Genomic DNA, 15,339 nt, shown 5'->3' with positions numbered 1-15,339 from the left:
TAAGAAATTCATCACTCTCAGCGTCCCGAGATCGTCGTTATTACCTAAATAATACATACCTCTGCATATCTATATATACATATGTACATATACACCTCCGTGTCTTTTCATCCTCACCGAAATTTATTTAATTGGCTCGGATAACAGAGATTTTAAATATTATCTCGGGCAGTGGATACTTCACAACAACATTAAATCGCGAGGAAGAATTTTTACTACCTCTTGCCAAATAGCTCTAGAAAAAATTGTTTAAGAAAAACAACTTGTTATGTTTCCAATTACTGATCGCGTGGCGAGCCGATCTTGATTTTATCAACGGGCACTTTGTATGTCATCGTGCTTGTAGACAAGAGACGCTGATTTTCTTTTCCCACGACATCTCACCAAAATAGTATTCTTGATTGGTCATTGAGAGAAAAATTATACCGTGATTCGTAAACGCATTGGTATATGGTATTCTGTTTCGGAGTATCGCCTTGTACTTTCTAAAACCCACTCACAATCAGAAGTTTAGAATTTCTACATGCCTTATATCATTTTTTTTAAATTCCGTATGCAATTTGTTTAAATTTAAAATTTGACTTGTTAAAAACGGAAATGTGACCGTTTTGTCTGTTGTGCAAAATCACGCGTGCTCAATTAAAATATTTCCACGAGTGCAAGAAAATTCACTCGTTGTGGAAAAAAGAAGAAAAAAATTCTCTCCGCGTAAGAAGCGTGTAAGAAGATAACGCGATAATTGATAAACGGTAGCGATGCGTAAATTCCGATTAACTCTGTGTAAACATTCGGTGAAATCTTGAACGCGTTTGCCGTATCTGGATAGCTGATACATTCCTCAGCGTCGAAAAATCACCCGTGCATGCATATCAGCATTCGGCAAGCAGTTGGTTGGGTAGAACGAAATTGGCGACGTCTTTCGTCGGCGATGACAGACGGGCGTGAATCATGCCCGGTGATCTTTTAAACCGTTGCAGAAACGGCGAACGGATTTGGAACGAGGCGCGTGCGTCGATTGCGTAATAACATAACCACGGTCTAAACGTTCGCGATTCCGAAACGCCGGGGCTTCCAGCTTTGCGAAATTATCCGCAGGTGCGTCGGCCGATTTTCATCCCGACTGGCCCAGCGCCTGATTCTAGTTCCCTGGATTTTTCGGAGAGTCGAAGGAGCCTCGCGGGGTTGGCGATGAGTAATTCCTTCCGTGTGGAAAACGCGCGCACAAGTTCTTCGCGTTTTCTCCCCTCGATCATCCCGCTACGGTAACAGAACTACTCACCCAGGAGACGGGGACACGAGACGAGTAAGATGTGAAAGAAACAGAGGGAGCGAGACAGAGGGAATAAGGGATGAAAAGGGGTGGGAGAATGGGAACAATACACCGTCGGTCGTCGCTTGATTTAAACCCGGAGGATCGGACCGGCTTGTGGACAGGATGGAAGGCGCAGAAGGCACGGACAAAGCAGAACGACAGCCCGGTAGCATGTGTATTAATAAAAGTCCCGGTAATCCTGCAGGATCAGGGGATGACGGCTGCTTTGCTACTGCTAGTGCTACCGCTACCGTTACTGTAACTGCTGCTGCTGCTGCTGCTACGTGGGAAAGGTTGGTACTCATATACCGGTGCCGGACGTTTTTCAGTGCCTCTTTCCTCCTTTTATCTTTCTCCTTCTTTCTATCCATTTCGCAAACCTGCACCGCGGGTGTATAATTTATTAGCAACGTTTCGGCGCGTTTCTGCACCGCCGTACTGCAGCCGAGAGCCGGGTGTTCGTTCGATAATCACCGGAACGAGAGGCGTATCCTGCAGGGAGTTGTTTGGGTTTAGGGACTCGGGTCAGGGACCCTGGCAAGACAGCGATTCAGCTATCATCCCGCGGCAGTGACGGAGTTCCGAAATTGACGTACGCTGGTCGTTGCATCCAGCGGATGATGGGGAAAATCGAAGGTTCGCCGATTGAATTATCGTCCCTCTTTTCCGATATATCGAAAAACGCTCTGGATCCTTGAGGAAAATGATACACGCACACACACGTGTAACGAGTGGTGCCTTATATACGTAATGCTGCTGGATTTTATTGCCGTTTATTGCTGGTAGCCATCGAGGCTTTGCCCAACCCTCCGTCGAGATTCGATATTATCTCCCTCGTATACTGTACAATGTAATACACGGGGTTTTGCCGTTCAATATTCTTGTCTCCGTGCGATTATTCGAGCGCAGTATATCGTGGTGGATATCGGAAAAAAAAATATACATATATATATATGTACAAACTCAGGTCTAAAACTTTCTTTAACTGAAAACGAGCTGAAAGTATTCTTATAGGTACACCTTGATGAACGATTCTGAAGACAGAATTGATCTCCTGACCCTGCTTCGCTATATTTTGATTCATCTTGAACGATTTGAGATCTAAAATTGAAAGAGTGAAAGAGAAAAAAGGACGTCCCAAAGGAAAGTCAATCGTTTCGAAGATAACCACTTGAAATAAGAAGAAAAAGTAAGAAAGACATAATCCTGGTCCATTTCCGATTTACAACCGTTACAAGTTGGGCGAATCGAAGAAACGAACGAGCGAAACTAAATTTCCGGACTATTACCAACGTGGAGACTACATAGTAACGATGATATAACAATGTTGATAGAAACAAGAACAGCAATAGTAATAACAAAAGGGGATAAAAGAATAGAGGTAGGAAAAAAAATTGAATTACTCTCCCAGTCTTCCGTATTTTCTACCTTTTTTCCTTCCCTCCTTCCTTCTATACTTTGTTCAGTTTTATTTTACGCTTCCACGAACAAGTTTCCCAGATACACCTGTCGCTGCGGATGCGACGTATCGGCTGGTCTATTGCGGATAGACGAACAGTTTGCACTTTTATCGGGGTCGATGCGGCGACGGGGGTGGAGGGAGATTTCCCACCCCCGAAACGGCGACAGCTATTCGACGGGGCACAGCCTCGGTGAAATCCCGGGCTACCGAGTTTCGGTCTAAGGGAGAGAGAAAGAGAAAGAGAGCAAGGGTCCTTGGGTTCCCGCGTGGGTATGTATGCCCGGAACACAGTTCTTGCATTAGTCGAAGAAAGGTTTGCCGCAAGTTGCGAAATTCTCCCGGAGAGAGACGAGCCGAGCGGTTTAGCGATAGCCTTGGTCGGATGATCGCTGCCACGCTGCTTGCTGCATGCAGACTTTCCCGATTCGCACACGCGGTGTTTGGCCAACGATAAGTAAGTCCGAAATACGCGTGCCTCGTTCGGACAAAGCGTGTGACCTTACTTCACCTTGCAACATTGTTCGCCCTCGCTTCTCTTGTTCCAATGTGACTGCAGCCGTGAATGATGTGCTTCTGCACCGGCCGGAATAACTCGTTGCTGGTTTGAATGGAGCTTTGCGGAAAATCGGATCGGATACCATTACGGACGTGAAAGGTCTCGAAGGTCACAAAAGTGCGGTACTTCTCGGATGTAATCCAGTACATACGCCGAAATTCTTGTACTCCTTTGGCGATTTGGCGAAGGGTCGGGATCGGAGGAATCGAGTCGGATCGGAATTGCGTCAGCGTTGGAGTTAATCTTGGAAAGTGTTTTTGCTGAGAAAAAGTATTGTTCATCATTCTACTAGTTTCGAGCGGCGTGTCGTTTGTTTTCTATCTCTCCCTATTTCTTTCTTTTTTTCTTTCTTTCTTCCTTCTCGTTTCTTCTTACCACTCAAATCGAGGAAAGAACCCGTGTGATTAGACGTCAGCAACCTCAAAGAACGATACTTAATTCTTACGCATCGTTCATTTCGGTTCTCACTCCAGGGTCCGGACGTTAAAGTACAGTTTGCTTTTTCTTTCGCTTCGCGTATCCCGTCGTCGTCGGTACTCGTTACACAGCTAGATTAAAGGTAAACGACCGAGGGTTTTCTTGAGATGCGGAAAGAGAAGAGACGGGAATTCTTGCTTCGGTAACTCGTTACGTGTTCTGTCTGTTTCATCTTCTCCTTTGTCCCTTGATTAGAATCTAGTGGGTACAAAAAATCGAGCCGGTTCGTCGTATCGACCGGCTATCAACGCGCAACGTAGCGATGTATTCCGCTGACCATGGGGCATGGGATATCCAATGACTGAGAGCTCACAATTCCCGTGTCGGAATCTCCCCGGGATTATACGTATATGTATAACGCTGCGAACGAAAGCTTAGCTGGGTAGATATATAAATTTACCCACTGCAGCAGGCTGTTCGCAAAGGCGGATATCGCGGGGGTCGCCGATACATTTATATCCACTTCCCCTTGGAAATGTATAAGGATTGGAATTTACGTCGTGGAAATCTTCGTTTCCCTTGATTTTCTCAGAAAATTATGATTGAATTACCCGGTATTCTCTGCTTTCACGACTTACCAAGTATATAATATATTTCATTTCTCGTTCCGGTCAAGCCTACAACCGATACGAATTGTACCTTAACGGATAACAGATTACTATAAAATATATTGATTACTGTCTATGTATACACTCACATAAGCACTGGGGACACTCACCGAGTACTTGACTAAGTACAGTTCGGCCATCTTCCCCGAGGCAGGCGCTACGGGCGTCGAAAGGATTGGTGAACTGCACGAAGGCGTAGCCCTTGTGCATCGAGATACCTGGAACACAAAAAAGCGGGGAAAAATTTTATTCGGATATGAAAATTCAAATTTTCCACGAGGGCATTGTTCTTCGGAAGATTCGAAGCTTTTGCCGGGTCTCGTTATGCTCTCGGCAAAACGTATAACATATATTATACGTACTTATATTAACCAGGAATTGAAAGAAACAAAAAAAAAAGAGGGCCGGTGATTAATTATCCACCGTACGTAAGGCGCGTGATTATTTTAGTAGCCATTTGTTTTTACGAGCTCGGTTCGTAACCCGGAGCCTTGACTGACTAATGAACCTGATGCGAATACGCTGGCCAATAGTAAGCTCAAGGCAATTAGGAACCCCCGTGATGCAAAATTATTATCTACCGCGTTAGTACCAGTAAGATGTAATTTTACCGCATACCTTTAGTCGCGGGGTCATAATGAGCCAATTCGAAAGTAATTTCGTGCCGGTATTGATCGAAATAAAAAAAAATTATTGCAATATTTTTACAGTTTTCCCACTTCCGGTAGGATTTGCAACGTCAGCGCAGGGTGAGGCAGCTAAAGCGATCGCCAGTGAAAGAATCGTCCGTTCCCGCTAATCGATCAACTCGAGTAGCTTGTGATCGGCATGTCTCGAATCGACGTCAGAAGGTGGAGCGACACTTCTGACGCGACGTGAGCAAGATGTTAAGCCTCGAAAAGCGATGTGTTAATAATTGAGACCGTGCACCGAACACTCGCCTGGCTATAGGTACGAATCAGCTGCTCAGTCACGCATCCCCTGCTGGAAATTTTATCCCCAATTCTTATTCACACTCCCGCAACCCGTATGAACGTCTCAAACCACCCCAAACTTCATTCTTGAACTCCATAAATATTGACTGAACCGAAAAGAGGATGTTCATTTTGTTTTTTTTTTTTTATGATATTTTGGTCCGAGGTTATTTGCGCAATGGAGCAGTTCGTATAACTTCCCACCGAAGATACGGAAAAGGTAGTGAAATTCTACGGTTTTAGTAAATCGAGTTTCGGTGATATCGCGTCTTCGATTCTGTAGAATTTCGCGACTCTCCAAACGGTGATGATGATTCATTTTAGATATGGGTTTAGCGTTATTTCGAACTTACGTGTCTGGAACGACATTATCGGCATGGTATTTCCGTTCAGACGTGTACAAGGCGGCTGTTATGACAATCCAAAACGTACATTCGAATCGCAAACAAATGAGGCCCTCGTAGAAGCTTCTAGATATATTAGGTTCGATAACACGCGATTTTCGTGTCATGGCAGGCAATTTATTCCCAGTTCCCTTACACAACAATTTGTACCTAGTATCCTACGGCAGTAAGCTTTGGAGACGAAGAGATTTCTATACAGGTACGCTGAAGACACGGGTCTCCTAAGATCCTGAGGGAACCCGGTTCCCGGACTCGAGCTTTATTTACAACACCTTTTCGTGCTGCTTTGCCTTTCTTTATTTCCGTTTTTGTTACTCAATAAGTCGGGCTTATGGTATACACCCAACAATTCACCGATATACGGCTAAGGGACTTCGACCTCTTTATTTTCTGAAGATAAAAGTAGAGCAATGCGGTAGTACGTAAAATCCGGAAGTACGGAGCAACGATGACGGACATCGACTCAGGATGAATCTTGGATTGCAAGCTCGCAATTATTTCACCCTTGCTCTTTCTTCTCACCAATGAAAATTCATCTCCCCACGAATTTCGCCGGATTCAGCAACAACAAAAAAAAAAAAACTCCTTTTTCAGACGGCATCCGTTTAACGTCTCTTCGACGAATCATCAATTTTGCAGTGCCTTTTTTACTTGTTTGAAAATAAATCGCCGCCCGCATAATTTGGCACATTATTTAACGATAGAGGGTGAAACATTTCCGAAAGACATTGAACGATATATTTCTCGTTCGAATCTCGTCTCTCCCTCAGGCGTTATATTCCGGCATTGTGTGAGCGACCCTCGTTTCTCTCCTTCAAAACTCACCCCAGCACTTTCGGCCGACCTTATTGTCCCTCGGGTTTTTATCGGGAACCAAGTAAACTAAGCTGTTTATCGGCGGGCACCAGGCGCTTCGAGGGTGTCCGGCACTAATCCTGCCTCTGTTCCAGGCGAAGCCGGTGACGGAGAGTCCGTTTCAGAGACCGGCGAGTCTTTCCCGTATGCAAACCAACGGGATTCGCGCCGTGATAGCTTTGTTTCAGATTCAGAGAGCGTTGCGAGATGAGATTTCCCGACGATGCGTAAGCCTCGGAAGAAGTATCGTAACTACAGGCCCGGGTCAAGGGCGGGCACTCTAATCTTTGCTCGAGCGTTCTCGTCAAAATCTATCAGAATTTGACGCACGTCTGACTTCCGACGTTCAAACACGTCTCGGATTGGCTCGATACGAACTCTGGGAGGGGTCGGATCGCGAGAATATCGTATGAAAAATGAAGAGGAACATACAGGCTGCGGGGAAAATCGCGCGGAGTGAAATCGCTCAATTTCTACTGTTCCGAATGATTCTAAAGAGTTTTGCGAATGATCGGTGTTCTTTTTTCTCACACGCCGCAAAAATGGGGAAGGATGAAAATTCTCTTCCATTCGCTCGGGACTAGTGAAAGAGCATTTCTCCTGTCAGAACGTCCGTTAGAACAAAGAAGGGAAGTCTGGGTAGAATAAAATTCATATTTTTAGAGGTAAACCGCGGCGTCACGTTTATTTTTCATATTATCGGTATGAAGAGTAGTCGTTCCGCCATCGTACCGTATACTTTCAGACTCCGACAGAACGGTTGTAGTCAAGCTTTTATTGTCTTTGTTCTTATATAGGCAACAAATGAATTATTTATCATCCGAGTATAACTTGGAGGCTTGAATTTTCGCCGAGATTTTACGCGGATACATATTTATCTACGTTTACGCAAGTTTTGTCAGATAAGAAAACTGAGCCTGTGAACTTTGTGCCCTTACACTTGAATTTTGTCGAGGACGGCCGAAAGAAGGGTGCATCTGAAAGTGTGGTAAATATTGAGATGCACTCGTACATGAGAAGAGCTTGAGGAGAAAAGTCAGCCGAGATGAGATCTAAGCTCGAGAAATCTGGCTAGACTGGCAGCCACATAATGCAGCATCTGCAGGATGCGAAGGAATTGCGCCGCTCTTCGATCCAAGTTGCCGTCACGGCACCTACGCGATTTGAATCTAGATGAGATCAGTGCAAGTCTTATCTCCATGCCGGTGTTAGGTTACGTTATACGCTACAATTCACATTCAAATTTGCAAATTAGATGCGTATCTGAAAGAAAGTTAAATGATAAATGCGCGAGCAATAATTGTCTGAAACATCAGAAAGTGAATTTGCGACTTGAGGAGTCGTAAAAACATAGTCGACGCTCTTTTGTTTAAGCTTGGCAATGCTTTAAGTTTTTTTTTTTGTGTGCCAGATACTGAGATTAACTAATTATTCAAAATGTTCAGAGATGTTTCCGTTTCCAATCTACGTGCAATGAGTAGAGAATAAAAATTGCGAAATCACTGTGAAAAAGGGGGGATCATTTTGATGCGAATGAAACACAGTTACAGATGGGAGACCGAAGTAGTTAGCAGAGGGTGTAGGTCGGTTGAATGGACGGAGCTTGCGGACTCGTTCAGAGTTTATATCCCTCGGCGGCATTATTCTTGCCCAAACTTTTATCTTGAAAAGCGAATTCAATCTCTACCGGATTGTTGTCCCGCCTGTTACACCGTTTAGCGGTCATTTCGGTACATCGCGAGGAATTAAGCTGGCTGCCCAAATTTCAGGAACGAATCATTGTCACAGACCTCGAAGCCGGAAATTCATTTCCATTTATAGACAATTCGAAATGAGTTTAAGAATGTGAGGGAATCACGTGAAAACAGTGTACAAATGTTGAAATACGAAAACAGATCGTGACTTGAATTAACAGAAATTACATTTGCTTTAAATTTCCTGCAACGAAGATGTGCTCGGAAATACTGTCTCTGGCGAGGTTCCAGCTTTTCTAAAATATCGGACTTCCGACACTATGGATAGTAGAAGAATTGAACGTGAATGAATTATTGAATTCGGTGTCTCGTTAGCTTGACGGCCCAAAGAGTGACCCTTCACGTCTCTAAAATATTGATTTCGTTGAAATATCCTGACACCACGACGCAGAATAGACTTGGTGGATAACAATAGTTTTACGTGGGAATTGAAACGTTACCGCGAGATGACTGAGAGTGGGGCTTAGCAAGTTGATTTCAGTTTCGGGGTACCTGGACACCTCTCAAGTTCTAACGCAAACGGTGCTGACATGGCGGAGGACGAGATTAGTTAGCGCTGCACAACGCTTTTCTCTAATCCCATTCCGCATGCGAAAGATCTACCATGCTCGAGGGAGAAGAGGAGTATAACCGGCAGTGGACAATTCTCAGTTTCAACCGGAAGTGGTAAGCTTTCGAAAGCTTCTGACATCCGTCGCCGTAGACCTTCCGGCTTACACTCCGCGGCGTTCCAACTCTTGTTTAACGTCGATCATCCACGTCACGCATTTAACGACCGTTACCGGAAAATGTCGCTCCTCCATCTTCTTCCTGCCGGAATTGCAGATACTACACGTGGACGACTTCACCCCTCCGGGTATCCAGTCATGATCGAACGCCTAATTGACCTCAGAAGCTCCCGCCTGGACGGAGCTCCTGATCGATTTGACGTGCTTGCATAATTATGCTCGAAGCACTCCGGCACTGTCGTGTCCGGAGGCCAATCAAAGCATGGTGATTATCGATGACGTTTGGAGTGCCGAGGAATGATGGAACGCCGATATTGATAATGGAGAAAAAATTACACATGCTCGAACTAATGGCAATATGTTCCAACTGTACGGATACGGTAGTGGTAGAGCCGAAATCGCCAGCGTTCGTTGTTGCAGGTTACGAGGTTATTACAACCGTGTCAGGCGATCCAACAAGTAAGCAATTTGAATTCAGGTTTGAACTTTACCTGTTGAAACTCTATTTACGTGAAATTGTCAGACACGTCTTCGTACTCGAACAATTGTCTCATTTTTCATTACATTTATGCAAGTTACACATCGTTAAAATGTCACCGCGTTCCATGGGGTGGATATTGTTGAACCATGTTTCCCGTTGCAGCCGAGTATAATCAGAGGATAAATATTTGACTGAAAACTGTTGTGAGTAATTGGTGCACGGAGTTACGGAGAAATTTTCCTTGACGTGCATTCGTCGGTTTTAATGAGATGAATAATCAGACTTACCAGCGAGACGCCCGTAACGCTGAAACATGCGTTCAACGTCGGTTTTGCTGCATTGAAAGGTGTTCAGGTTACCAACGAAAACTCGCGAGTTAACCGCCTGTGGATCCTGCGAGTTGGTCTGGTTACCCACTTTGCTCATCTTCATTTTCTGCAACAAAGAAACAACAGGTTCTAAAGAAACTCGGTTTGAGATACTACAACCGTTATGTTATAAAACAAGATCCGAGCAATCGGTCAAAGATAAATTGAAACGCGGACATTTTCCCAGACTCTCCGTTCTCACAGTCCGCAACAACCGTGTACCTACTCGAGCAATGTCTGAGGCACAAAATCAGGGCGCCTCCTCGGCGAATCCTCCTCTTTCTCTCCCGAGGAGGTCGAGATGATTCATAACTCATTAGACCTCGACTCGGTCCGTCCGGCTAACGAAATCACCGCGGATCGAGCGATCACCGGATCCTCGAGTTCCGCTTTTGAGCACCACTTACCCGTCTGTGAGATGCGCGATTACCGGATTTCAGATTCTTTGGATTCCTGCTCGGGCGAAGCACATACCGAAATCGAACACGAGTCTGAGACGTTAGTCGGCTGTGGACTGAATGCTGTTTACGAGCGCATAGGTAGTCGAACCTCGGTGCTGACACGAGCTTGGATATTCAGGAAACACGATACCCGTCTAACGTTACCAGCTGCTATGTCTGCGAGGATGGATGGGGCGAACTAAGCAGCTTCTCTTCGGTATCAGACATGTGATTCCTTCTGGATATATCGCCAGCCTTTCGCTCTATTCCGAGTCCATATCCTCCGCAGCTCGTGTCTTCGGAGAGTAACTATTTTTCTCATAGAAAATCGGGCAAAGCTGTTTCCGAGCTGTGTCCTTCGAGCCTTCAACGTACAGCGAAGATCCCTTTTTAAGATGGACGGATTTTATAAGACGGCGATTTTATAAAGATTGTGAAACACGAACTGTTGAGGATTTTTGCCTTTCGAATCACTTGGATTACTGCGATGGAAAATTTGAAAAATTGCGTGTCCGATTCTTTATTGAAAATCCATACCTAAGTCGTTATGTCAACTAATTTGTTTTTAATTTGACACAATAATAATATTACGTACGGGGCTTTTTTATCGTATGGGAAATAACAGCTAGACTTATTAAACGACCCTCCCTCTAATTAAATGTTCAACTAATTTGGAACCTCGAATTTATTGATCAGAAGCCGCGACGTCGCGTGTGACGATGTAACGATGAATATTTAATCGACTCTGAATGTTTAATCAAATTTTACCAATTATTTTTCTTACATGTACGTACACCAGTTTATATTTCAAGCAATATTTCACCGCAGGTAGATACCGCGTTGCGTTGAATCCTATTCATTATCGAAGAGACAATTCACACGTTGGCAAAGTCGCGGACATTTGTATACGTGTACGTGCGAATGTTCAAGCTGTTACTCGTCTGTGCTCTCGTTCTACGTGATCGATAGTGAAAATGAAAGTAATTATCGACGGGCGTGTTGTTTCGAATGAGCGATTTTCCACCGCTGCCGTAAAGCGCACAGGTATTTTCCCACCGCCAGTCTCTGTGTGTGTGTGTGTGTGGGTGTTTTTTCCTGGGCTCGTTTTTTATCTCTAAATGATTTTGGGCATTAAAAACACACTCCCCGCTCGCGGCAAAGGGCTTTTCGTTGTTATTAAAGGGGGATCGGTGGATTCAGTGCCATGTGGCGAGGCCATGAAAAACCAGCACCGTTATAAAGCTATCACCTGACTCGGCCACCCTCGGCACCCTCCGCCTTCCCACCCTTTGCGAATTTCGCGCGTGACCTCCTGCAGTCCTACATTTGTACAGAGTCAACGTTCAAGTATTATTTCAAGCTTTGGCCCCAGCCAGTTATTCATAATTTAACGTATCACCCGTCGTAATATTCCCGCCGAGAGTTAATGAAGGCGGGAATCTTCCATCCAGCGGATTAAATTTCTCTCTCTCTCTCTCTCTCTCCTCTGCACGGTGACGCGGACACACACATGGAAACGCGTGCAGCGCACTCGTGTGTGTTTGAGCTTTTGTTGCCGTATCCATAATGTATAATCTGCGGCAGCGTTATGCAAATAATTTATATCACAATTGGGCCGGAAATCACCTTAGCGGATGCTCCGCTGCGATTTAACATTAAATCATATTATTATATTATACGCTGCAGGGTCGTTCGTAAACGGATTTATAGATCTATTTTTTAATCAATTAAGTTATATCACTGTGTCAGGGATTTTCCCCAAAATTAACTAATATTACCGCTGTAGTCGGGAATTACTGCCATCCGGTATAATTCGATATTGTCGATGGAGTTTAATTAAATCGTAATAGAGGCAATTGATTGCAATTTCTTTCCGTTTTAATACGCTATCCCACTATATCCCACCGTGACAGATTTTAATTACGAATTATTCTCACTATTCGGCTCGCTCCGCCGCGTGTTGATCCGTAAGCGTAATTTACGATTATACCGTAATCGTCAAATTAGGTATGAGGCAGGTCGAATGAAATTCAAAGCCATTTTTCGTGCCTATTATCGATTATTTTTTTCTTTTCCGTCAATAAAATACAACAAACAGAAAGAAACAGGCTTACGTAAAATTCGTTTAAACTTGTGTTTAGTACACAAGCTTTTTGATGCAGATATTTTGGGTTTCGCTAGCGAACTAGACAAAGTGCGATTTTCTCCGACTCGCTGTTTATGACGGCCATCAATTTTTCGGCAGAATTTTAAATTGAAGTGCCCGTAATTCAAACCAAAACCCGAAATGTTTTTGCGTCGATTTCGAGATGGACAAATTTGTTGAAATGTGATCAGATTCAAAGTTTCGACCATCGGAAACTCGGTAACGCGTGCAATTAGGCTTAATTCTTCTACTTTCCTGTACGGATTTGCCAGGATATTCGAAGGCCACAAAGGTTTTCAATATTTCTCACACGCCGGCGTGGCTAACATCTGGGCAAACGAGCATAACCGACCTCTTAGGACTTAGCCAACCACCGACGCCAGGCAGAAATTCGAATGAATATTCATAAGCGAGCGGGCACACAGACATACGGAAGGCCGGAGTCCGGCATGCACGGCGTCTGAATTATATATCACGTGCATTATTCATACCCTCGTAGAAATATATCTACACATGGGCACACGTTATACGTTGTATATCACCTATACACAGGCCAGATTTGATGAATAACGAAATTTTCATTCAATTCCATTCAAATTTATTGTGCAACTCGGCGAAACGCGGCGCCACGGCGTGACGAGAGACGAGCAAGCAGCTATAGCCTTAAATTCTACTTTCGAGGGATGAAGGATCCGGTGTTACAAGTACCGACGTAATAACAGACTTTTAACTCCTGAGGGGATTATCACTCGGTGTATAAAAGCGGGGGTTGGATTTTGGACCGATTCCAAAGTGAGAGTGACGATGAATAGAGTATTATCAAAATTTCGGTTTTCAACACACAAGTCTCGTCGCTTCGTTCTCAACTTACGAGCTTGATCAAGGTACAACGCTGTTAACTGTCCCGGGATTCGTCTTGTTTGCAACACCGCGTGGATTAATAAATTCGACGATTTATAATCCGTGAGCTTGCAGAATTAACGCGGGTTTCGTGCTATTTCATCAAAAGATTTTGGGGAGAAAATCACCGGCAGATGCAGCTGGGCTGGTCCCACTGCTTATCGTTAGCATTCAGTTTGTATAATTATTTCCCGTTCTCCATCTTAAATCCCTGAAATCTCACGCGCAAAGGGCAACGCGGATTATATGTACATTAAGAAATTGTGGGTATTGAACACTCTTTCTTTCGCGTCGGTATATTGGAGTGGGGCTGAAATTCCGAATTTGAAAAGTTCCGAAAGCACCAAATTCCGAATTCTTTCGTGGCGAAACTCAAAGTAAAGGAATCAAATTTTGATGAAAACATCAAACTTTCGAATGGTCCGAAACCCGACGCACAAAGATTCCAAAATTGCGAAAATGAAAAAGTTTAAAAATCTGAATCATAGAAATTCCAAATGATCGAAGATTTTGAGTACTGTGAATTTCTAGCTTGGTGAAATTGCACCACTTTGATCTTTCTTTGTTTTGGACTTTCGATATTTTTACGTTAGGAATTCCGGTCATTCTGTTTTTTGGATTTTCCGATTTTTTACACCCACTCGTCGAGTAAACTGACAATAAGTTGTGTTAGTATATTTTAATTTTCGGTATTTCACTCTATCGGAACTTTAGTTTCGGAACTTTGCTCCATCGTAACTTGAATTTTCGGAATCTTGCATCTCGGAACTTTAACCCACCGGGTTTCCGACCATTCGAAACCTTGTCGTTTCCTCAAAGTTTGATTTCTGTACTTAAAGTTTCTCCCGGCACATCTCGTCCTAAAACGCCTCATTGGCGCCTAGGAAGCGTCGTTAATAATACTCGAATATCAATTCAAGGAAACCGTATATCCAAATGGTTCGCGGGCGGCCAGCCAAGCCATGAATTAGGCCGTCGGTTCGCAGGTAAAATCAGGGCTCAGGCTTGCCGGGTCTCGTCGTTCTCTTCGAAAATGCATCTACTGTTATATCACGTAGGTACATGTATGCCTAAACTCGAGTGATGCCTATAGTACGGTCGAATGAAGTGTCGTTGCAGCAATAAATATTTTCCGGCTGGGCGACGTACGGTCGAACGATACGAGCGCAGCCTGCGTTCACTGTAGTAAAAAATTAAACAAGTCCCCGCACAACTATTCATTCCGATTTTTAGCCTCCGCACGATCCTCAACCATACGACGCGGCGCGACGCGACGCCGCGAAGCGTCGACGTCAACCCGGCTACGTTTTTCAATTCAATTTATTGCGCACTATAATTTTCCAACTTCAATCTGCGCCGCGTCACTCCGGGATATCTTGTTGCGGCGGCAACTTTTGTCAGGAAAAAAAACGACAAGGATTTTGTGGCATTGATGTACTTGCAGTGCTTTGATCCTGAAATCCGTTTCAGGCGTCCTGCGGTCTTTCGAGCACGAAGCGAGAAAAGAAAAAATGGAGGGATGGTCGGAGGGAGGGAGGAAATCAGGGAAAAACAAACCAATTAAAGTAGTGAGATCTTCGTACACCTGTGAGATTGAAGCAATGAGATAAAGGCGAAGAGAGGAAGAAGTCGAAGAAAAGGAGGAGAAGTTCTGGGTTGACTTTGGGGAATTAAAGACAGGCAATCAGTGCTGGGGGTCAAAAATAATTACCGTTCCGAGGCAGTTTCCGTGGTTTTTAGCACACCATTTTCTTCAAATACCCTTTACTCCTCAACTGAGGAGCGCTGCGAGCCTCGAACCTCGGCGTCTTTTGCTCCCTGCACCAACTTACTCTAACTTCGACCCTTAGTTAATTCCTTACTTGTTCCCTCGG

General features: G+C 44.3%; 1 protein-coding gene across 2 annotated transcripts in view; it reads right to left on the bottom strand.

Annotated features, from left to right (window-relative positions):
* LOC124213032 (uncharacterized) overlaps positions 1-15,339 on the bottom strand; it is a 162,301-nt gene that overhangs the window by 78,424 nt on the left and 68,538 nt on the right. The window contains exons 2-3 of one of the 2 annotated variants that reach the window (XM_069133638.1): positions 9,899-10,046; positions 4,526-4,633 (exon numbers count right to left, since the gene is read on the bottom strand). In XM_069133638.1, coding sequence (XP_068989739.1) covers positions 4,526-4,633; positions 9,899-10,043 — 253 coding nt within the window. In that variant the 5' untranslated portion in view covers positions 10,044-10,046. Of the gene's footprint in view, positions 1-4,504; positions 4,634-9,898; positions 10,047-15,339 lie in introns of both variants that reach the window. The other variant, XM_069133636.1, reaches the window with a different exon arrangement.

The sequence above is a fragment of the Neodiprion pinetum genome, chromosome 2 (genome assembly GCF_021155775.2).
Source record: "Neodiprion pinetum isolate iyNeoPine1 chromosome 2, iyNeoPine1.2, whole genome shotgun sequence".
Taxonomy (NCBI): Eukaryota; Metazoa; Arthropoda; class Insecta; order Hymenoptera; family Diprionidae; genus Neodiprion; species Neodiprion pinetum.
Note: the sequence above shows the minus strand (reverse complement) of the source record. Positions and strands in the feature narration are given on the sequence as shown.